This window comes from Oncorhynchus gorbuscha, unplaced genomic scaffold (assembly GCF_021184085.1).
Source record: "Oncorhynchus gorbuscha isolate QuinsamMale2020 ecotype Even-year unplaced genomic scaffold, OgorEven_v1.0 Un_scaffold_2393, whole genome shotgun sequence".
Classification (NCBI taxonomy): Eukaryota; Metazoa; Chordata; class Actinopteri; order Salmoniformes; family Salmonidae; genus Oncorhynchus; species Oncorhynchus gorbuscha.
The window spans coordinates 35,001-60,000 of record NW_025746918.1 but is presented as its reverse complement, the minus strand read 5'-3'; the positions used below and the strand labels follow the sequence as shown (position 1 = coordinate 60,000).

General features: G+C 41.6%; 1 protein-coding gene across 1 annotated transcript in view; it reads right to left on the bottom strand.

The window, feature by feature from the left end:
* LOC124025730 (attractin-like) overlaps positions 1-25,000 on the bottom strand; it is a 56,575-nt gene that overhangs the window by 14,452 nt on the left and 17,123 nt on the right. The window contains exon 2 of the mRNA XM_046339067.1: positions 22,051-22,158. Within this exon, the coding sequence (XP_046195023.1) occupies positions 22,051-22,143 (93 nt within the window). The 5' untranslated portion in view covers positions 22,144-22,158. The remainder of the gene's footprint in view (positions 1-22,050; positions 22,159-25,000) is intronic.

Genomic DNA, 25,000 nt, shown 5'->3' with positions numbered 1-25,000 from the left:
TCCCTCTCCCTCTCCCTCTCTCTCTCTCTCTCTCTCTCTCTCTCAAACAGAGAGAACACACACACCTAACTAGGGAGGAAGTGACACGGAGAACACACACACCTCTTTCCGAGTGAGAACACACAGAGAAAGACTAATCATATTCATATTCTGACCCATTTTACACATTTATCCTCTCTCTTCTCTTCCCTCCATCTCTCCTCTCTCTTCCCTCCATCTCTCCTCTCTCTTCACCTCTCTTTTCCCTCCATCTCTCCTCTCTCTTCCCTCCCTCCATCTCTCCTCTCTCTTCCCTCCCTCCATCTCTCCTCTCTCTTCCCTCCATCTCTCCTCTCTCTTCCCTCCACCTCTCCTCTCCTCTCTCTTCTCTTCATCTCCCTCTCTCTTCTCTTCATCTCCCTCTCTCTCTCTTCATCTCCCTCTCTCTCTCTTCATCTCCCTCTCTATCTCTTCCCTCCCTCTCTCTCTCCTCCCTCTCTCATCCCTCCCTCTCTCTCTCCTCCCTCTCTCTCTTCCCTCCACCTCTCCTCTCCTCTCTCTTCACCTCTCTTTTCCCTACATCTCTCCTCTCTCTTCCCTCCCTACATCTATCCTCTCTCTTCTCTTCCCTCCATCTCTCCTCTCTCTTCCCTCCATCTCTCCTCTCTCTTCCCTCCCTCCATCTCTCCTCTCTCTTCCCTCCACCTCTCCTCTCCTCTCTCTTCCCTCCACCTCTCCTCTCTCTTCTCTTCATCTCCCTCTCTCTCTTCATCTCCCTCTCTATCTCTTCCCTCCCTCTCTCTCTCCTCCCTCTCTCATCCCTCCCTCTCTCTCTCCTCCCTCTCTCTCTCTTCCCTCCCTCTCTCTCTCCTCCCTCTCTCTCTCTTCCCTCCCTCTCTCTCTCCTCCCTCTCTCTCTCTTCCCTCCCTCTCTCTCTCCTCCCTCTCTCTTCCCTCCCTTTCCTCTTCCTTCTCTGAAGCTGTCCTTTCATCCAGACAAACTTTCCTTTAGGTTGTCAGGAGAAACCTGGAACATTCCATCTTCCATTCCTACAGCTAGTTGAAATACTAGTAGTATGTACTGCTTGTTAATATATATATACACACTGCTTTTAGTATATACTGCTAGTTAATATATATATATACACACTGCTTTTAGTATATACTGCTTGTTAATATATATATACACACTGCTTTTACATTTACATTACATTTAAGTCATTTAGCAGACGCTCTTATCCAGAGCGACTTACAAATTGGTGCATTCACCTTATGACATCCAGTGGAACAACCACTTTACAATAGTGCATCTAAATATTTTAAGGGGGGGGGGGGTGAGAAGGATTATTTTATCCTATCCTAGGTATTCCTTAAAGAGGTGGGGTTTCAGGTGTCTCCGGAAGGTGGTGATTGACTCCGCTGTCCTGGCGTCGTGAGGGAGTTTGTTCCACCATTGGGGAGCCAGAGCAGCGAACAGTTTTGACTGAGCTGAGCGGGAACTGTACTTCCTCAGTGGTAGGGAGGCGAGCAGGCCAGAGGTGGATGAATATATATATTTTAGTATATACTGCTTGTTAATATATATATACACACTGCTTTTAGTATATACTGCTAGTTAATATATATATACACACTGCTTTTAGTATATACTGCTTGATAATATATATATATATACACACTGCTTTTAGTATATACTGCTTTTAGTTAATATATATATATATACACACTGCTTTTAGTATATACTGCTTGTTAATATATATATATACGCTGTTTTAGTATATACCACTAGTTCTATATACCGCTAGTTCTATATACCGCTAGTTCTATATACCGCTAGTTCTATATACCGCTAGTTCTATATACAGCTAGTTCTATATACCGCTAGTTTATATACCGCTAGTTTATATACCGCTAGTTTATATACCGCTAGTTCTATATACCGCTAGTTTATATACCGCTAGTTCTATATACCGCTAGTTCTATATACCGCTAGTTTATATACCGCTAGTTTATATACCGCTAGTTCTATATACAGCTAGTTCTATATACCGCTAGTTCTATATACCGCTAGTTTATATACCGCTAGTTTATATACCGCTAGTTCTATATACCGCTAGTTCTATATACCGCTAGTTCTATATACCGCTAGTTTATATACCGCTAGTTTATATACACCGCTAGTTCTATACACCGCTAGTTCTATACACCGCTAGTTCTATATACCAATAGTTCTATATACCGCTAGTTCTATATACCGCTAGTTCTATATACCGCTAGTTCTATATACCGCTAGTTCTATATACCGCTAGTTCTATAAACCGCTAGTTTATATACCGCTAGTTTATATACCGCTAGTTCTATATACCGCTAGTTTATATACCGCTAGTTCTATATACCGCTAGTTTATATACCGCTAGTTCTATATACCGCTAGTTCTATATACCGCTAGTTCTATATACCGCTAGTTCTATATACCGCTAGTTTATATACCGCTACTTCTATATACCGCTAGTTTATATACCGCTAGTTCTATATACCGCTAGTTCTATATACCGCTAGTTCTATATACCGCTAGTTCTATATACCGCTAGTTCTATATACCGCTAGTTCTATATACCGCTAGTTCTATAAACCGCTAGGTCTATATACCGCTAGTTCTATATACCGCTAGTTCTATATACCGCTAGTTCTATATACCGCTAGTTTATATACCGCTAGTTCTATATACCGCTAGTTCTATATACCGCTAGTTCTATATACCGCTAGTTCTATATACCGCTAGTTCTATATACCGCTAGTTTATATACCGCTAGTTCTATATACCGCTAGTTTATATACAGCTAGTTTATATATCGCTAGTTTATATACCGCTAGTTTATATACAGCTAGTTTATATATCGCTAGTTTATATACCGCTAGTTCTATATACCGCTAGTTCTATATACCGCTAGTTTATATACCGCTAGTTTATGGACCACCCATACGTAGAATGTATGCACACATGACTGTAAGTCGCTTTGGATAAAAGCGTCTGCTAAATGGCATATATTATTATTATATGTTATTCTATATACCGCTAGTTCTATATACAGCTAGTTCTATATATCGCTAGTTCTATATACCGCTAGTTCTATATACCGCTAGTTCTATATAAGGATAGTTCTATATACTGCTAGTTCTATATACCGCTAGTTCTATATACCGCTAGTTCTATATACCGCTAGTTCTATATACCGCTAGTTTATATACCGCTAGTTCTATATACCGCTAGTTCTATATACCGCTAGTTCTATATACCGCTAGTTCTATATAAGGATAGTTCTATATACCGCTAGTTCTATATACCGCTAGTTCTATATACCGCTAGTTCTATATACCGCTAGTTTATATACCGCTAGTTCTATATACCGCTAGTTCTATATACCGCTAGTTCTATATACCGCTAGTTCTATATACCGCTAGTTCTATATACCGCTAGTTCTATAAACCGCTAGGTCTATATACCGCTAGTTCTATATACCGCTAGTTCTATATACCGCTAGTTTATATACCGCTAGTTCTATATACCGCTAGTTCTATATACCGCTAGTTCTATACACCGCTAGTTTATATACCGCTAGTTTATATACCGCTAGTTTATATACCGCTAGTTCTATATATCGCTAGTTTATATACCGCTAGTTTATATACAGCTAGTTTATATATCGCTAGTTTATATACCGCTAGTTCTATATACCGCTAGTTCTATATACCGCTAGTTCTATATACCGCTAGTTCTATATACCGCTAGTTTATATACCGCTAGTTTATATACAGCTAGTTTATATACCGCTAGTTCTATATACCGCTAGTTTATATACCGCTAGTTTATATACAGCTAGTTTATATATCGCTAGTTTATATACCGCTAGTTCTATATACCGCTAGTTCTATATACCGCTAGTTTATATACCGCTAGTTTATGGACCACCCATACGTAGAATGTATGCACACATGACTGTAAGTCGCTTTGGATAAAAGCGTCTGCTAAATGGCATATATTATTATTATATATTATTCTATATACCGCTAGTTCTATATACAGCTAGTTCTATATACCGCTAGTTCTATATACCGCTAGTTCTATATACCGCTAGTTTATATACCGCTAGTTCTATATACCGCTAGTTTATATACCGCTAGTTCTATATACCGCTAGTTTATATACCGCTAGTTTATATACCGCTAGTTCTATATACAGCTAGTTCTATAAACCGCTAGTTCTATATACCGCTAGTTCTATACACCGCTAGTTCTATATACCGCTAGTTCTATATACCGCTAGGTCTATATACCGCTAGTTTATATACCGCTAGTTCTATATACCGCTAGTTCTATATACCGCTAGTTTATATACCGCTAGTTCTATATACCGCTAGTTCTATATACCGCTAGTTTATATACCGCTAGTTCTATATACCGCTAGTTTATATACCGCTAGTTTATATATCGCTAGTTTATATACCGCTAGTTCTATATACCGCTAGTTCTATATACCGCTAGTTTATATACCGCTAGTTTATATACCGCTAGTTCTATATACCGCTAGTTCTATATACCGCTAGTTTATATACCGCTAGTTCTATATACCGCTAGTTCTATATACCGCTAGTTCTATATACCGCTAGTTCTATATAAAGCTAGTTTATATACCACTAGTTTATATACCGCTAGTTTATATACCGCTAGTTCTATATACCGCTAGTTTATATACCGCTAGTTCTATATACCGCTAGTTCTATATACCGCTAGTTTATATACCGCTAGTTCTATATACCGCTAGTTCTATATACCGCTAGTTTATATACCGCTAGTTTATATACCGCTAGTTCTATATACCGCTAGTTTATACACCGCTAGTTCTATATACCGCTAGTTCTATATACCGCTAGTTCTATATACCGCTAGTTCTATATACCGCTAGTTCTATATAAGGATAGTTCTATATACCGCTAGTTCTATATACCGCTAGTTCTATATACCGCTAGTTCTATATACCGCTAGTTTATATACCACTAGTTCTATATACCGCTAGTTCTATATAAGGATAGTTCTATATACCGCTAGTTCTATATACCGCTAGTTCTATATACCGCTAGTTCTATATAAGGATAGTTCTATATACCGCTAGTTCTATATACCGCTAGTTCTATATACCGCTAGTTCTATATACCGCTAGTTCTATATACCGCTAGTTTATATACCGCTAGTTCTATATACCGCTAGTTCTATATACCGCTAGTTCTATATACAGCTAGTTCTATATAAGGATAGTTCTATATACCGCTGGTTCTATATACCGCTAGTTCTATATACCGCTAGTTCTATATACCGCTAGTTTATATACCGCTAGTTCTATATACCGCTAGTTTATATACCGCTAGTTCTATATACCGCTAGTTTATATACCGCTAGTTCTATATACCGCTAGTTTATATACCGCTAGTTCTATATACCGCTAGTTCTATATACCGCTAGTTCTATATACCGCTAGTTCTATATACCGCTAGTTCTATATACCGCTAGTTTATATACCGCTAGTTCTATATACCGCTAGTTCTATATACCGCTAGTTCTATATACCGCTAGTTCTATATACCGCTAGTTCTATATACCGCTAGTTTATATACCGCTAGTTCTATATACCGCTAGTTTATATATCGCTAGTTTATATACCGCTAGTTCTATATACCGCTAGTTCTATATACCGCTAGTTTATATACCGCTAGTTTATGGACCACCCATACGTAGAATGTATGCACACATGACTGTAAGTCGCTTTGGATAAAAGCGTCTGCTAAATGGCATATATTATTATTATATGTTATTCTATATACCGCTAGTTCTATATACAGCTAGTTCTATATATCGCTAGTTCTATATACCGCTAGTTCTATATACCGCTAGTTCTATATAAGGATAGTTCTATATACTGCTAGTTCTATATACCGCTAGTTCTATATACCGCTAGTTCTATATACCGCTAGTTCTATATACCGCTAGTTTATATACCGCTAGTTCTATATACCGCTAGTTCTATATACCGCTAGTTCTATATACCGCTAGTTCTATATAAGGATAGTTCTATATACCGCTAGTTCTATATACCGCTAGTTCTATATACCGCTAGTTCTATATACCGCTAGTTTATATACCGCTAGTTCTATATACCGCTAGTTCTATATACCGCTAGTTCTATATACCGCTAGTTCTATATACCGCTAGTTCTATAAACCGCTAGGTCTATATACCGCTAGTTCTATATACCGCTAGTTCTATATACCGCTAGTTTATATACCGCTAGTTCTATATACCGCTAGTTCTATATACCGCTAGTTCTATACACCGCTAGTTTATATACCGCTAGTTTATATACCGCTAGTTTATATACCGCTAGTTCTATATATCGCTAGTTTATATACCGCTAGTTTATATACAGCTAGTTTATATATCGCTAGTTCTATATACCGCTAGTTCTATATACCGCTAGTTCTATATACCGCTAGTTCTATATACCGCTAGTTTATATACCGCTAGTTTATATACAGCTAGTTTATATACCGCTAGTTCTATATACCGCTAGTTTATATACCGCTAGTTTATATACAGCTAGTTTATATATCGCTAGTTTATATACCGCTAGTTCTATATACCGCTAGTTCTATATACCGCTAGTTTATATACCGCTAGTTTATGGACCACCCATACGTAGAATGTATGCACACATGACTGTAAGTCGCTTTGGATAAAAGCGTCTGCTAAATGGCATATATTATTATTATATATTATTCTATATACCGCTAGTTCTATATACAGCTAGTTCTATATACCGCTAGTTCTATATACCGCTAGTTCTATATACCGCTAGTTTATATACCGCTAGTTCTATATACCGCTAGTTTATATACCGCTAGTTCTATATACCGCTAGTTTATATACCGCTAGTTTATATACCGCTAGTTCTATATACAGCTAGTTCTATAAACCGCTAGTTCTATATACCGCTAGTTCTATACACCGCTAGTTCTATATACCGCTAGTTCTATATACCGCTAGGTCTATATACCGCTAGTTTATATACCGCTAGTTCTATATACCGCTAGTTCTATATACCGCTAGTTTATATACCGCTAGTTCTATATACCGCTAGTTCTATATACCGCTAGTTTATATACCGCTAGTTCTATATACCGCTAGTTTATATACCGCTAGTTTATATATCGCTAGTTTATATACCGCTAGTTCTATATACCGCTAGTTCTATATACCGCTAGTTTATATACCGCTAGTTTATATACCGCTAGTTCTATATACCGCTAGTTCTATATACCGCTAGTTTATATACCGCTAGTTCTATATACCGCTAGTTCTATATACCGCTAGTTCTATATACCGCTAGTTCTATATAAAGCTAGTTTATATACCACTAGTTTATATACCGCTAGTTTATATACCGCTAGTTCTATATACCGCTAGTTTATATACCGCTAGTTCTATATACCGCTAGTTCTATATACCGCTAGTTTATATACCGCTAGTTCTATATACCGCTAGTTCTATATACCGCTAGTTTATATACCGCTAGTTTATATACCGCTAGTTCTATATACCGCTAGTTTATACACCGCTAGTTCTATATACCGCTAGTTCTATATACCGCTAGTTCTATATACCGCTAGTTCTATATACAGCTAGTTCTATATACCGCTAGTTCTATATACCGCTAGTTCTATATAAGGATAGTTTATATACCACTAGTTCTATATACCGCTAGTTCTATATAAGGATAGTTCTATATACCGCTAGTTCTATATACCGCTAGTTCTATATACCGCTAGTTCTATATAAGGATAGTTCTATATACCGCTAGTTCTATATACCGCTAGTTCTATATACCGCTAGTTCTATATACCGCTAGTTCTATATACCGCTAGTTTATATACCGCTAGTTCTATATACCGCTAGTTCTATATACCGCTAGTTCTATATACAGCTAGTTCTATATAAGGATAGTTCTATATACCGCTAGTTCTATATACCGCTAGTTCTATATACCGCTAGTTCTATATACCGCTAGTTTATATACCGCTAGTTCTATATACCGCTAGTTTATATACCGCTAGTTCTATATACCGCTAGTTTATATACCGCTAGTTCTATATACCGCTAGTTTATATACCGCTAGTTCTATATACCGCTAGTTCTATATACCGCTAGTTCTATATACCGCTAGTTCTATATACCGCTAGTTTATATACCGCTAGTTCTATAAACCGCTAGTTCTATATACCGCTAGTTCTATATATCGCTAGTTTATATACCGCTAGTTCTATATACCGCTAGTTTATATATCGCTAGTTTATATACCGCTAGTTCTATATACCGCTAGTTTATATACCGCTAGTTCTATATACCGCTAGTTTATATACAGCTAGTTTATATACCGCTAGTTTATATACCGCTAGTTCTATATACCGCTAGTTTATATACCGCTAGTTCTATATACCGCTAGTTTATATACCGCTAGTTTATATACAGCTAGTTTATATACAGCTAGTTTATATACCACTAGTTTATATACAGCTAGTTCTATATAAGGATAGTTCTATATACCGCTAGTTCTATATACCGCTAGTTCTATATACCGCTAGTTTATATACAGCTAGTTTATATACCGCTAGTTTATATACCGCTAGTTTATATATCGCTAGTTTATATACCGCTAGTTTATATACCGCTAGTTCTATATAAGGATAGTTCTATATACCGCTAGTTCTATATACAGCTAGTTTATATACCGCTAGTTTATATACCGCTAGTTCTATATACCGCTAGTTCTATATACCGCTAGTTTATATACCGCTAGTTCTATAAACCGCTAGTTCTATATACCGCTAGTTCTATATATCGCTAGTTTATATACCGCTAGTTCTATATACCGCTAGTTTATATATCGCTAGTTTATATACCGCTAGTTCTATATACCGCTAGTTTATATACCGCTAGTTCTATATACCGCTAGTTTATATACAGCTAGTTTATATACCGCTAGTTTATATACCGCTAGTTCTATATACCGCTAGTTTATATACCGCTAGTTCTATATACCGCTAGTTTATATACCGCTAGTTTATATACAGCTAGTTTATATACAGCTAGTTTATATACCACTAGTTTATATACAGCTAGTTCTATATAAGGATAGTTCTATATACCGCTAGTTCTATATACCGCTAGTTCTATATACCGCTAGTTTATATACAGCTAGTTTATATACCGCTAGTTTATATACCGCTAGTTTATATATCGCTAGTTTATATACCGCTAGTTTATATACCGCTAGTTCTATATAAGGATAGTTCTATATACCGCTAGTTCTATATACAGCTAGTTTATATACCGCTAGTTTATATACCGCTAGTTCTATATACCGCTAGTTCTATATACCGCTAGTTTATATACCGCTAGTTCTATAAACCGCTAGTTCTATATACCGCTAGTTCTATATATCGCTAGTTTATATACCGCTAGTTCTATATACCGCTAGTTTATATATCGCTAGTTTATATACCGCTAGTTCTATATACCGCTAGTTTATATACCGCTAGTTCTATATACCGCTAGTTTATATACAGCTAGTTTATATACCGCTAGTTTATATACCGCTAGTTCTATATACCGCTAGTTTATATACCGCTAGTTCTATATACCGCTAGTTTATATACCGCTAGTTTATATACAGCTAGTTTATATACAGCTAGTTTATATACCACTAGTTTATATACAGCTAGTTCTATATAAGGATAGTTCTATATACCGCTAGTTCTATATACCGCTAGTTCTATATACCGCTAGTTTATATACAGCTAGTTTATATACCGCTAGTTTATATACCGCTAGTTTATATATCGCTAGTTTATATACCGCTAGTTTATATACCGCTAGTTCTATATAAGGATAGTTCTATATACCGCTAGTTCTATATACAGCTAGTTTATATACCGCTAGTTTATATACCGCTAGTTTATATACCGCTAGTTCTATATACCGCTAGTTCTATATAAGGATAGTTCTATATACCGCTAGTTCTATATACAGCTAGTTTATATACCGCTAGTTTATATACCGCTAGTTTATATACCGCTAGTTCTATATACCGCTAGTTCTATATACCGCTAGTTTATATACCGCTAGTTCTATATACCGCTAGTTTATATACCGCTAGTTCTATATACCGCTAGTTCTATATACCGCTAGTTTATATACCGCTAGTTCTATATACCGCTAGTTTATATACCGCTAGTTCTATATACCGCTAGTTCTATATACCGCTAGTTCTATATACCGCTAGTTTATATACCGCTAGTTTATATACCGCTAGTTCTATATACCGCTAGTTCTATATACCGCTAGTTTATATACCGCTAGTTTATATACCGCTAGTTCTATATACCGCTAGTTTATACACCGCTAGTTCTATATACCGCTAGTTCTATATACCGCTAGTTCTATATACCGCTAGTTCTATATACCGCTAGTTCTATATAAGGATAGTTCTATATACCGCTAGTTCTATATACCGCTAGTTCTATATACCGCTAGTTCTATATACCGCTAGTTTATATACCACTAGTTCTATATACCGCTAGTTCTATATAAGGCTAGTTCTATATACCGCTAGTTCTATATACCGCTAGTTCTATATAAGGATAGTTCTATATACCGCTAGTTCTATATACCGCTAGTTCTATATACCGCTAGTTCTATATACCGCTAGTTCTATATACCGCTAGTTTATATACCGCTAGTTCTATATACCGCTAGTTCTATATACCGCTAGTTCTATATACCGCTAGTTCTATATACCGCTAGTTTATATACCGCTAGTTCTATATACCGCTAGTTTATATACCGCTAGTTCTATATACCGCTAGTTTATATACCGCTAGTTCTATATACCGCTAGTTTATATACCGCTAGTTCTATATACCGCTAGTTCTATATACCGCTAGTTCTATATACCGCTAGTTTATATACCGCTAGTTCTATATACCGCTAGTTTATATACCGCTAGTTCTATAAACCGCTAGTTCTATATACCGCTAGTTCTATATATCGCTAGTTTATATACCGCTAGTTCTATATACCGCTAGTTTATAAATCGCTAGTTTATATACCGCTAGTTCTATATACCGCTAGTTTATATACCGCTAGTTCTATATACCGCTAGTTTATATACAGCTAGTTTATATACCGCTAGTTTATATACCGCTAGTTCTATATACCGCTAGTTTATATACCGCTAGTTCTATATACCGCTAGTTTATATACCGCTAGTTTATATACAGCTAGTTTATATACAGCTAGTTTATATACCACTAGTTTATATACAGCTAGTTCTATATAAGGATAGTTCTATATACCGCTAGTTCTATATACCGCTAGTTCTATATACCGCTAGTTTATATACAGCTAGTTTATATACCGCTAGTTTATATACCGCTAGTTTATATATCGCTAGTTTATATACCGCTAGTTTATATACCGCTAGTTCTATATAAGGATAGTTCTATATACCGCTAGTTCTATATACAGCTAGTTTATATACCGCTAGTTTATATACCGCTAGTTTATATACCGCTAGTTCTATATACCGCTAGTTCTATATAAGGATAGTTCTATATACCGCTAGTTCTATATACAGCTAGTTTATATACCGCTAGTTTATATACCGCTAGTTTATATACCGCTAGTTCTATATACCGCTAGTTCTATATACCGCTAGTTTATATACCGCTAGTTCTATATACCGCTAGTTTATATACCGCTAGTTCTATATACCGCTAGTTTATATACCGCTAGTTCTATATACCGCTAGTTTATATACCGCTAGTTCTATATACCGCTAGTTCTATATACCGCTAGTTCTATATACCGCTAGTTTATATACCGCTAGTTTATATACCGCTAGTTCTATATACCGCTAGTTCTATATACCGCTAGTTTATATACCGCTAGTTTATATACCGCTAGTTCTATATACCGCTAGTTCTATATACCGCTAGTTTATATACCGCTAGTTCTATATACCGCTAGTTCTATATACCGCTAGTTCTATATACCGCTAGTTCTATATACCGCTAGTTCTATATACCGCTAGTTTATATACAGCTAGTTTATATACCGCTAGTTTATATACCGCTAGTTTATATATCGCTAGTTTATATACCGCTAGTTTATATACCGCTAGTTCTATATAAGGATAGTTCTATATACCGCTAGTTCTATATACAGCTAGTTTATATACCGCTAGTTTATATACCGCTAGTTTATATACCGCTAGTTCTATATACCGCTAGTTCTATATAAGGATAGTTCTATATACCGCTAGTTCTATATACAGCTAGTTTATATACCGCTAGTTTATATACCGCTAGTTTATATACCGCTAGTTCTATATACCGCTAGTTCTATATACCGCTAGTTTATATACCGCTAGTTCTATATACCGCTAGTTTATATACCGCTAGTTCTATATACCGCTAGTTCTATATACCGCTAGTTCTATATACAGCTAGTTCTATATAAGGATAGTTCTATATACCGCTAGTTCTATATACCGCTAGTTCTATATACCGCTAGTTCTATATACCGCTAGTTTATATACCGCTAGTTCTATATACCGCTAGTTTATATACCGCTAGTTCTATATACCGCTAGTTTATATACCGCTAGTTCTATATACCGCTAGTTTATATACCGCTAGTTCTATATACCGCTAGTTCTATATACCGCTAGTTCTATATACCGCTAGTTTATATACCGCTAGTTCTATATACCGCTAGTTTATATACCGCTAGTTCTATAAACCGCTAGTTCTATATACCGCTCGTTCTATATACCACTAGTTAATATACCACTAGTTCTATATATCGCTAGTTTATATACCGCTAGTTCTATATACCGCTAGTTCTATAAACCGCTAGTTCTATAAACCGCTAGTTCTATATACCGCTACTTCTATATACCGCTAGTTCTATATACCGCTAGTTCTATATACCGCTAGTTCTATATACCGCTAGTTTATATACCGCTAGTTCTATATACCGCTAGTTCTATATACCGCTAGTTCTATATACCGCTAGTTCTATATACCGCTAGTTCTATATACCGCTAGTTCTATATACCGCTAGTTCTATATAAGGATAGTTCTATATACCGCTAGTTCTATATACCGCTAGTTCTATATACCGCTAGTTCTATATACCGCTAGTTTATATACCGCTAGTTCTATATACCGCTAGTTCTATATACCGCTAGTTCTATATACCGCTAGTTCTATATACCGCTAGTTCTATATACCGCTAGTTCTATATACCGCTAGTTCTATATACCGCTAGTTCTATATACCGCTAGTTCTATATACCGCTAGTTCTATATACCGCTAGTTTATATACCGCTAGTTCTATATACCGCTAGTTCTATATACCGCTAGTTTATATACCGCTAGTTTATATACCGCTAGTTTATATACCGCTAGTTTATATACCGCTAGTTCTATATACCGCTAGTTTATATACCGCTAGTTCTATATACCGCTAGTTCTATATACCGCTAGTTTATATACCGCTAGTTCTATATACCGCTAGTTCTATATACCGCTAGTTTATATACCGCTAGTTTATATACCGCTAGTTCTATATACCGCTAGTTTATATACCGCTAGTTCTATATACCGCTAGTTCTATATACCGCTAGTTCTATATACCGCTAGTTCTATATAAGGATAGTTCTATATACCGCTAGTTCTATATACCGCTAGTTCTATATACCGCTAGTTCTATATACCGCTAGTTCTATATACCGCTAGTTTTATATAAGGATAGTTCTATATACCGCTAGTTCTAATACCGCTAGTTCTATATACCGCTAGTTCTATATACCGCTAGTTCTATATACCGCTAGTTCTATATACCGCTAGTTCTATATACCGCTAGTTCTATATACCGCTAGTTTATATACCGCTAGTTCTATATACCGCTAGTTTATATACCGCTAGTTCTATATACCGCTAGTTTATATACCGCTAGTTCTATAAACCGCTAGTTCTATATACCGCTAGTTCTATATATCGCTAGTTTATATACCGCTAGTTCTATAAACCGCTAGTTCTATATACCGCTCGTTCTATATACCGCTAGTTTATATACCGCTAGTTCTATATACCGCTAGTTCTATAAACCGCTAGTTCTATATACCGCTAGTTTATATACCACTAGTTCTATATACCGCTAGTTTATATACCGCTAGTTCTATATACCGCTAGTTCTATATACCGCTAGTTCTATAAACCGCTAGTTCTATAAACCGCTAGTTCTATATACCGCTAGTTCTATATACCGCTAATTCTATATACAGCTAGTTCTATATACCGCTAGTTCTATATACCGCTAGTTCTATATACCGCTAGTTCTATAAACCGCTAGTTCTATATACCGCTAGTTCTATATATCGCTAGTTTATATACCGCTAGTTCTATAAACCGCTAGTTCTATATACCGCTCGTTCTATATACCGCTAGTTTATATACCGCTAGTTCTATATACCGCTAGTTTATATACCGCTAGTTCTATATACCGCTAGTTCTATATATCGCTAGTTTATATACCGCTAGTTCTATATACCGCTAGTTTATATACCGCTAGTTCTATATACCGCTAGTTTATATACCGCTAGTTCTATATACCGCTAGTTTATATACCGCTAGTTTATATACCGCTAGTTCTATATACCGCTAGTTTATATACCGCTAGTTCTATATACCGCTAGTTTATATACCGCTAGTTCTATATACCGCTAGTTCTATATACCGCTAGTTTATATACCGCTAGTTCTATATACCGCTAGTTCTATATACCGCTAGTTCTATATACCGCTCGTTCTATATACCGCTCGTTCTATATACCGCTAGTTCTATATACCGCTAGTTCTATATACCGCTAGTTTATATACCGCTAGTTCTATATACCGCTAGTTCTATATATCGCTAGTTCTATATACCGCTAGTTCTATATACCGCTAGTTCTATATACCGCTAGTTCTATATACCGCTAGTTCTATATATCGCTAGTTTATATACCGCTAGTTCTATATACCGCTAGTTCTATAAACCGCTAGTTCTATAAACCGCTAGTTCTATATACCGCTAGTTTATATACCGCTAGTTCTATATACCGCTAGTTCTATATACCTCATTGATTACAGGTAGTGGTCCTACTGAAACATTGATTAGAGGTAGTATGTCTACTGAAACATTGATAAGAGGGAGTAGTCCTACTAAAACATTGATTAGAGGTAGTGGGTCTACTGAAACATTGATAAGAGGTAGTGGGTCTACTGAAACATTGATTAGAGGTAGTGGGTCTACTGAAACATTGATTAGAGGTAGTAGGTCTACTGAAACATTGATTAGAGGTAGTGGGTCTACTGAAACATTGATAAGAGGTAGTGGTCCTACTGAAACATTGATTAGAGGTAGTGGGTCTACTGAAACATTGATTAGAGGTAGTGGGTCTACTGAAACATTGATTTGATTTAGTAGATCTACTGAAACATTGAATAGAGGTAGTAGATCTACTGAAACATTGATTAGAGGTAGTGGGTCTACTGAAACATTGATTAGAGGTAGTGGGTCTACTGAAACATTGATTAGAGGTAGTGGGTCTACTGAAACATTGATTAGAGGTAGTGGGTCTACTGAAACATTGATTAGAGGTAGTGGGTCTACTGAAACATTGATTAGAGGTAGTGGGTCTACTGAAACATTGATTAGAGGTAGTAGGTCTACTGAAACATTGATTAGAGGTAGTAGATCTACTGAAACATTGATTAGAGGTAGTGGGTCTACTGAAACATTGATTTGATTTAGTAGGTCTACTGAAACATTGATTAGAGGTAGTGGGTCTACTGAAACATTGATAAGAGGTAGTGGGTCTACTGAAACATTGATAAGAGGTAGTGGGTCTACTGAAACATTGATTAGAGGTAGTGGGTCTACTGAAACATTGATAAGAGGTAGTGGGCCTACTGAAACATTGATTAGAGGTAGTGGGTCTACTGAAACATTGATTAGAGGTAGTAGATCTACTGAAACATTGATAAGAGGTAGTAGGTCTACTATGTTACTGACTTTCCAGTTTTTTGGTGTAAATGGTAGTGAAACATTCCAGATCATCTGCGTTTCCGTCCCCTGTAATCGATGTGACTCACTGCTTTCTAAATGGAAAAATATGTCTTTACGGATCCATTTGAGCAAATAAAACATTGAGATTTGACCAGGATGAACTAGATTAATTATTGTCATAGTCAGTACATTCATCTCCAGATAGCTAGGTGGACCTGTCATAGTCAGTACATTCATCTTCAGATAGCTAGGTGGACCAGTCATAGTCAGTACATTCATCTTCAGATAGCTAGGTGGACCAGTCATAGTCAGTACATTCATCTCCAGATAGCTAGGTGGACCTGTCATAGTCAGTACATTCATCTTCAGATAGCTAGGTGGACCAGTCATAGTCAGTACATTCATCTTCAGATAGCTAGGTGGACCAGTCATAGTCAGTACATTCATCTCCAGATAGCTAGGTGGACCAGTCATAGTCAGTACATTCATCTTCAGATAGCTAGGTGGACCAGTCATAGTCAGTACATTCATCTCCAGATAGCTAGGTGGACCAGTCATAGTCAGTACATTCATCTCCAGATAGCTAGGTGGACCAGTCATAGTCAGTACATTCATCTTCAGATAGCTAGGTGGACCAGTCATAGTCAGTACATTCATCTTCAGATAGCTAGGTGGACCAGTCATAGTCAGTACATTCATCTCCAGATAGCTAGGTGGACCAGTCATAGTCAGTACATTCATCTTCAGATAGCTAGGTGGACCAGTCATAGTCAGTACATTCATCTTCAGATAGCTAGGTGGACCAGTCATAGTCAGTACATTCATCTTCAGATAGCTAGGTGGACCAGTCATAGTCAGTACATTCATCTTCAGATAGCTAGGTGGACCAGTCATAGTCAGTACATTCATCTTCAGATAGCTAGGTGGACCTGTCATAGTCAGTACACTTTTTCTCAATAATGTAGTTATCAGCAAAGTCAGAGATAGAGAGGGGGGAGGGGCTGTGTGATTGTTAGTTTAAGAAAGGCAAGGGGGGGGCTGTGTGATTGTTAGTTTACGAAAGGCAAGGGGGGGGGATTATTTAAGATACTCTTTGAAGAAGATGGGCAGGGACTCTGCTGTCCTGGCTTCAGGGGGAGGCTGGTTCCACCATTTTGTTCCTTAGAAAGAGAAGAGCTTCGACTGGGCTGAGCGGGAGAGGTGGGAGGGCCAAGCCCTGCAGACTCTACCCCTGTCTCCACTCTCTTCCCACCCCCTGCCCGCTCTCTCTCCCCACCCCCTGCCTCCTCTCTCTCCCCACCCCCTGCCTCCCTCTCTCTCCCCACCCCCTGCCCGCTCTCTCTCCCCACCCCCTGCCCGCTCTCTCTCCCCACCCCTGCCTCCTCTCTCTCCCCACCCCCTGCCTCCCCTCTCTCCCCACCCCTGCCCGCTCTCTCTCCCCACCTCCTGCCTCCTCTCTCTCCCCACCCCTGCCTCCTCTCTCTCCCCACCCCCTGCCCCCTCTCTCTCCCCACCCCCTGCCCCCTCTCTCTCCCCACCCCCTCCTCCTCCTCTCTCCCCACCCCCTGCCTTCTCTCTCCCCACCCCCTGCCTCCCCTCTCTCCCCACCCCCTGCCTACTCTCTCCCCACCCCCTGCCTTCTCTCTCCCCACCCCTGCCTCCCCTCTCTCCCAACCCCCTGCCTTCTCTCTCCCCACCCCCTGCCTCCCCTCTCTCCCAACCCCCTGCCTCCCCTCTCTCTCCAGCCCCTGCCTCCCTCTCTCTCCAGCCCCTGCCTCCCCCTCTCTCTCCAGCCCCTGCCTCCCCTCTCTCCCCACCCCTGCCTCCCCTCTCTCTCCAGCCCCTGCCTCCCTCTCTCTCCCCACCCCTGCCTCCTCTCTCTCCCCACCCCTGCCTCCTCCTCTCTCCCCACCCCCTGCCTTCTCTCTCTCCACCCCTGCCTTCTCTCTCTCCACCCCCTGCCTCCCCTCTCTCTCCAGCCCCTGCCTTCTCTCTCCCCACCCTCCCCTCTCTCTCCAACCCCTGCCTCCTCTCTCTCCCGACCCCCTGCCTCCCCTCTCTCTCCAGCCCCTGCCTTCTCTCTCCCCACCCTCCCCTCTCTCTCCACCCCCTGCCTCCCCTCTCTCCCGACCCCCTGCCTCCCCTCTCTCTCCACCACCTTCTCCTCTCTCCCCACCGCCTGCCCCCTCTCTCTCCCCACCCCCTCCTCCTCCTCTCTCCCCACCCCTGCCTTCTCTCTCCCCACCCTCCCCTCTCTCTCCACCCCCAGCCTCCCCTCTCTCTCCACCCTCCCCTCTCTCTCCACCCCCTGCCTTCTCTGTCTCCCCACCCTCCCCTCTCTCTCTCCATCCCCTGCCTCTCCTCTCTCTCCACCCCCTGCCTCTCCTCTCTCTCCACCCCCAGCCTCTCCTCTCTCTCCACCCTCCCCTCTCTCTCCACCCCTGCCTTCTCTGTCTCCCCACCCTCCCCTCTCTCTCCATCCCCTGCCTCCTCTCTCTCCACCCCCTGCCTCCCCTCACTCCCCACCCCTACCTCCTCTCTCTCCCCACCCCTGCCTCCTCTCTCCCCACCCCCTCCTCCTCCTCTCTCCCCACCCCCTGCCTTCTCTCTCCCCACCCCCACCCTCCCCTCTCTCTCCACCCCCTGCCTCCCCCTCTCTCCACCCCCTGCCTCTCCTCTCTCTCCACCCCCTTCATCCTCTCTCTCCACCCCTGCCTCCCCTCTCTCTCCACCCCCTGCCTTCTCTCTCTCTCTACCCCCTGCCTCCCCTCTCTCTACACCCCGTGTCTCCCCTCTCTCTCCACCCCCGCCTTCTCTCTCTCCACCCCTGCCTCCCCTCTCTCTCCGCCCCCAGCCTCCCCTCTCTCTCCACCCCCAGCCTCCCCTCTCTCTCCACCCTCAGCCTCCCCTCCCTCCCCATCAGTGTGTCCAGGCGGGGTTTCAGGGTTTTCTGTCCCATAACCAGGCCATGATCTAGTTAACCAACCTAGGCCTTTTCCTTCTGCATCACACACTCCTATTTTGTAATCCTTTCGGTCACCCTGATGCTATACCCATCCCTCCATCCATCCGTCACTAACATCCAGAAATAAATAATGAATCTCATCATCAACATGCTCCACGATCTCTCTCTCCTCTCCTCCATCTCTCCTCTCCCTCAGGGACTCTAGCTGGGTGAATATATCTAATTTCCTCCCTTTCCCTCTCCTCTCCTCCCTCCCTCTCCTCTACCTCTCCTCTCATTCTCTCAGTTTCCCCTCTACCCCTCCTCTCCTCTCCTCCTCCCCTCCTTTCCCTCTTCTCTACCTCTCATCCAGACCTGTCACACATCCAGACCTGTCTCACATCCAGATCTGTCATCCAGACCTGTCAGATCTGTCATCCAGACCTGTTATCCAGACCTGTCAGACCTGTCATCCAGACCTGTCATCCAGACCTGTCATTCAGAGCTGTCATCCAGACCTGTAATTCAGACCTGTCATTCAGAGCTATCATCCAGACCTGTAATTCAGACCTGTAATTCAGACCTGTCATTCAGACCTGTCATCCAGACCTGTCATCCAGACCTGTCATTCAGAGCTATCATCCAGACCTGTCATTCAGAGCTATCATCCACACCTGTAATTCAGACCTGTCATTCAGAGCTATCATCCAGACCTGTCATCCAGACCTGTCATTCAGATCTGTCATCCAGACCTGTCATTCAGACCTGTCATCCAGACCTGTCATCCAGACCTGTCAGATCTGTCATCCAGACCTGTCATTCAGAGCTGTCATCCAGACCTGTCATTCAGACCTGTCATCCAGACCTGTCATCCAGACCTGTCAGACCTGTCATCCAGACCTGTCATCCAGACCTGTCATCCAGACCTGTCATCTAGATCTGTCAGACCTGTCATCCAGACCAGTCATCCAGAGCTATCATCCAGACCTGTCATCCAGACCTATCATCCAGACCTGTCATCCAGACCTGTCATCCAGACCTGTCATCCAGACCTATCATCCAGACCTGTCATCCAGACCTGTCATCCAGACCTGTCATCTAGATCTGTCAGACCTGTCATCCAGACCAGTCATCCAGAGCTATCATCCAGACCTGTCATCCAGACCTGTCATCCAGACCTATCATCCAGACCTGTCATCCAGACCAGTCATCCAGAGCTATCATCCAGACCTGTCATCCAGACCTATCATCCAGACCTATCATCCAGACCTATCATCCAGACCTGTCATCCAGACCTGTCATCCAGACCTATCATCCAGACCTGTCATCCAGACCTGTCATCCAGACCTATCATCCAGACCTATCATCCAGACCTGTCATCCAGATCTGTCAGACCTGTCTACTCTTCTCTCCTCTTCTTTCCTCTCCCCCCCACATTCAGTGTTGTGCAGCTATAAACTACTTTACTGATGTTTCCCGTGTGCGAGGCCTGAGGCCAATCACAGGTGCCGATACTCTACCGTAGTCTCCTGAGAAAACGGCACAACCACAACACAAGGACAGAACAAACAGCATAGTGTACTGCTGCCTGCCTTCTCTGAATGGAGAGGAGGTAGGAAAATATCTGATGGTCCAGCTCACCACCTCCATCCCACACACACACACACACACACACACACACACACACACACACACACACACACACACACACACACACACACACACACACACACACACACACACACACACACACACACACACACACACACACACACACACACACACACACACACACACACACACCCTTCCTCTTCAGTATCTTAAAGACATCTGAAACCCTTCCTCTTCAGTATCTTAAAGACATCTGAAACCCTTCCTCTTCACACAGTATCTTAAAGACATCTCAGCCTTATTTGCACTTGTGTTTTCCTACAATCTCCTCTTTATTAAGGAAACAGGTAGTTCCCATGACTGAGATATGTGGTTGTCCAACCTAGCTATCTTCAGGTGAATGACTCACTAAATGGGAGTCTCTCTGGATAAGAGCGTCTGCTGAATGACTCACTAAATGGGAGTCTCTCTGGATAAGAGAGTCTGCTGAAAGACTCGCTAAATGGGAGTCTCTCTGGATAAGAGCGTCTTCTGAATGACTCACTAAATGGGAGTCTCTCTGGATAAGAGCGTCTGCTGAATGACTCACTAAATGGGAGTCACTCTGGATAAGAGAGTCTGCTGAATGACTCGCTAAATGGGAGTCTCTCTGGATAAGAGCGTCTTCTGAATGACTCACTAAATGGGAGTCTCTCTGGATAAGAGCGTCTGCTGAATGACTCACTAAATGGGAGTCTCTCTGGATAAGAGCGTCTGCTGAATGACTCACTAAATGGGAGTCTCTCTGGATAAGAGCGTCTGCTGAATGACTCACTAAATGGGAGTCTCTCTGGATAAGAGCGTCTGCTGAATGACTCACTAAATGGGAGTCTCTCTGGATAAGAGCGTCTGCTGAATGACTCAATAAATGGGAGTCTCTCTGGATAAGAGCGTCTGCTGAATGACTCACTAAATGGGAGTCTCTCTGGATAAGAGCGTCTGCTGAATGACTCACTAAATGGGAGTCTCTCTGGATAAGAGCGTCTGCTGAATGACTCACTAAATGGGAGTCTCTCTGGATAAGAGCGTCTGCTGAATGACTCACTAAATGGGAGTCTCTCTGGATAAGAGCGTCTGCTGAATGACTCACTAAATGGGAGTCTCTCTGGATAAGAGCGTCTGCTGAATGACTCACTAAATGGGAGTTTCTCTGGATAAGAGAGTCTGCTGAATGACTAACATGTAAAGGTGAGTGGCTAGGGGGAAGGGGATTGGCTGACAGGACAATTAATGTCACAGTCTGATGTCACACTCACCTTGATGTTTCCACCAATCAGGTCGGGTGGCTCCTCGTCCGTTTCCAAGGCAACGTTGATGGTGGCGAACGGCCGGCTAGCCATCTGCTGCATCTCACGGAGGAGTTGCTGTGAGGAAGACGAGAGACTCCAGTGACGAAGAAGAAAGAGAACACAGTTCATTTCCGTAAAACTCCCAATAATCACTGTGTCCCCCAAATGACACACAATTACATATAAATTACTACTTACTACTAACTAATTACTACTACCATTACTACTGCATTACTTCTGACCAGGGCCTTACGGGACGGGGAATATTGCCTATCAGGTCAAACACAACTTTTAATACAACAGAAATGAGTACAACTGTCATCCAGACCATTCATCCAGACCATTCATCCAGACCATTCATCCAGACCTGTCATCCAGACCAGTTATCCAGACCATTCATCCAGACCTGTCATCCAGACCAGTCATCCAGACCAGTCATCCAGACCAGTCATCCAGATCTGTCATCCAGACCAGTCATCCAGACCTATCATCCAGACCTGTCATCCAGACCTGTCATCCAGACCAGTCATCCAGACCTGTCATCCAGACCTGTCATCCTGATCCGTCATCCAGACCTGGCATCCTGATCTGTCATCCAGACCTGTCATCCAGACCATTCATCCAGACCTGTCATCCAGACCTGTCATCCAGACCTGTCATCCAGACCTATCATCCAGACCTGTCATCCAGACCAGTCATCCAGATCATTCATCCAGATCATTCATCCAGACCTGTCACCCAGACCTGTCACCCAGACCAGTCATCCAGACCTGTCACCCAGACCAGTCACCCAGACCTGTCATCCTGATCTGTCACCCAGACCTGTCATCCAGACCATTCATCCAGACCTGTCATCCAGACCTGTCATCCAGACCTGTCATCCAGACCAGTCATCCAGACCAGTCATCCAGACCTATCATCCAGACCTGTCATCCAGACCTATCATCCAGACCTGTCATCCAGACCTGTCATCCAGACCTGTCATCCAGACCTGTCATCCAGACCTGTCATCCAGACCTGTCATCCAGACTTGTCATCCAGACCATTCATCCAGACCTGTCATCCAGACCTGTCATCCAGACCTGTCATCCAGACCTGTCATCCAGACCAGTCATCCAGACCTGTCATCCAGACCTATCATCCAGACCTGTCATCCAGACCAGTCATCCAGACCAGTCATCCAGACCTGTCATCCAAACCTGTCATCCAGACCTGTCATCCAGACATTTACATTTACATTTAAGTCATTTAGCAGACGCTCTTATCCAGAGCGACTTACATCCAGACCAGTCATCCAGACCTGTCATCCAGACCTATCATCCAGACCTGTCATCCAGACCAGTCATCCAGATCATTCATCCAGATCATTCATCCAGACCTGTCATCCAGACCTGTCACCCAGACCAGTCATCCAGACCTGTCACCCAGACCTGTCATCCTGATCTGTCATCCAGACCTGTCATCCAGACCATTCATCCAGACCTGTCATCCAGACCTGTCATCCAGACCTGTCATCCAGACCTGTCATCCAGACCTGTCATCCAGACCTATCATCCAGACCTGTCATCCAGACCTGTCATCCAGACCTGTCATCCAGACCTATCATCCAGACCTGTCATCCAGACCTGTCATCCAGACCATTCATCCAGACCTGTCATCCAGACCTGTCATCCAGACCTGTCATCCAGACCTGAGTGTTGATCCCACACAGGTGTTCAAAAGGGAAATATGCTCTCATCTGGAGCCCTTAAACAACCTTCTCAAAACCTGAATATGAATATCTTTGCTGAAAATCTGCCATACGTCCATGCCTGTACATTTTACCGAAATTACACAAAACCTAAAACACAACAAGGCAACTATCCAGGCAGACCAGTGTTTGGCTCAATGCTAGAGCCGTTGTCGACTCTTTTATTAAATCTCATGTGTAAGCATTGCCATCATATGTACAAGACTCTATAGACTTTATAGACAAGATCTCACCAATAACGGGTTTAAAAGAAGACTGTATTTTAATCACAGTAGATGTCGAGAGTCTAGATACCAGCATTCCCTGTGTGGGGAGGGGGGGGGGCTGGCAGCAGTAGCACACTATCTGAGAGACAGAGATACTGATGAATATCACCTAACAAACTTTATTCTAGAGCTGAATATGTTTTGATGTATAACTATGTCAGGTTTGATGACGAATGCTACCTCCTAGCGAACGGAACGTCGATGGGCTCCACATTCGCTCCGAGCTACGCTAACCTTTATGTGGGTCTTTTTGAAGAACGGTTTGTTCATCATGAAAACTAAAATACATCTTTGAATAAAGTCCTGAAGTGGTATCGATATATTGACAACATATTTTTTTGCATATGGGGAGTAACGGGAGAAGAGCTGTCAGACTTTATTTGTTTTTCCTTGGCCTCCAACCCCCTTCGATGTGTGGAACGGATGTGGGAGGGGCCAGGTCTTCACAAGGGTGCTCTTTTTTTTTACTCACAAAAGCTCTGAGGAAGGCAGTGAGGCCGATACGTAAAGCTCTGAGGAAGGCAGTGAGGCCGATACGTAAAGTTCTGATGAAGACCATGAGGCCGATACATAAAGCTCTGAGGAAGGCCATGAGGCCGATACATAAAGCTCTGATGAAGACCATGAGGCCGATACATAAAGCTCTGAGGAAGGCCATGAGGCCGATACATAAAGCTCTGATGAAGACCATGATGCCGATACATAAAGCTCTGAGGAAGGCCATGAGGCCGATACATAAAGCTCTGATGAAGGCCGTGAGGCCGATACATAAAGCTCTGATGAAGGCCGTGAGGCCGATACATAAAGCTCTGAGGAAGGCCATGAGGCCGATACGTAAAGCTCTGAGGAAGGCCGTGAGGCCGATACGTAAAGCTCTGAGGAAGGCTGTGAGGCCGATACA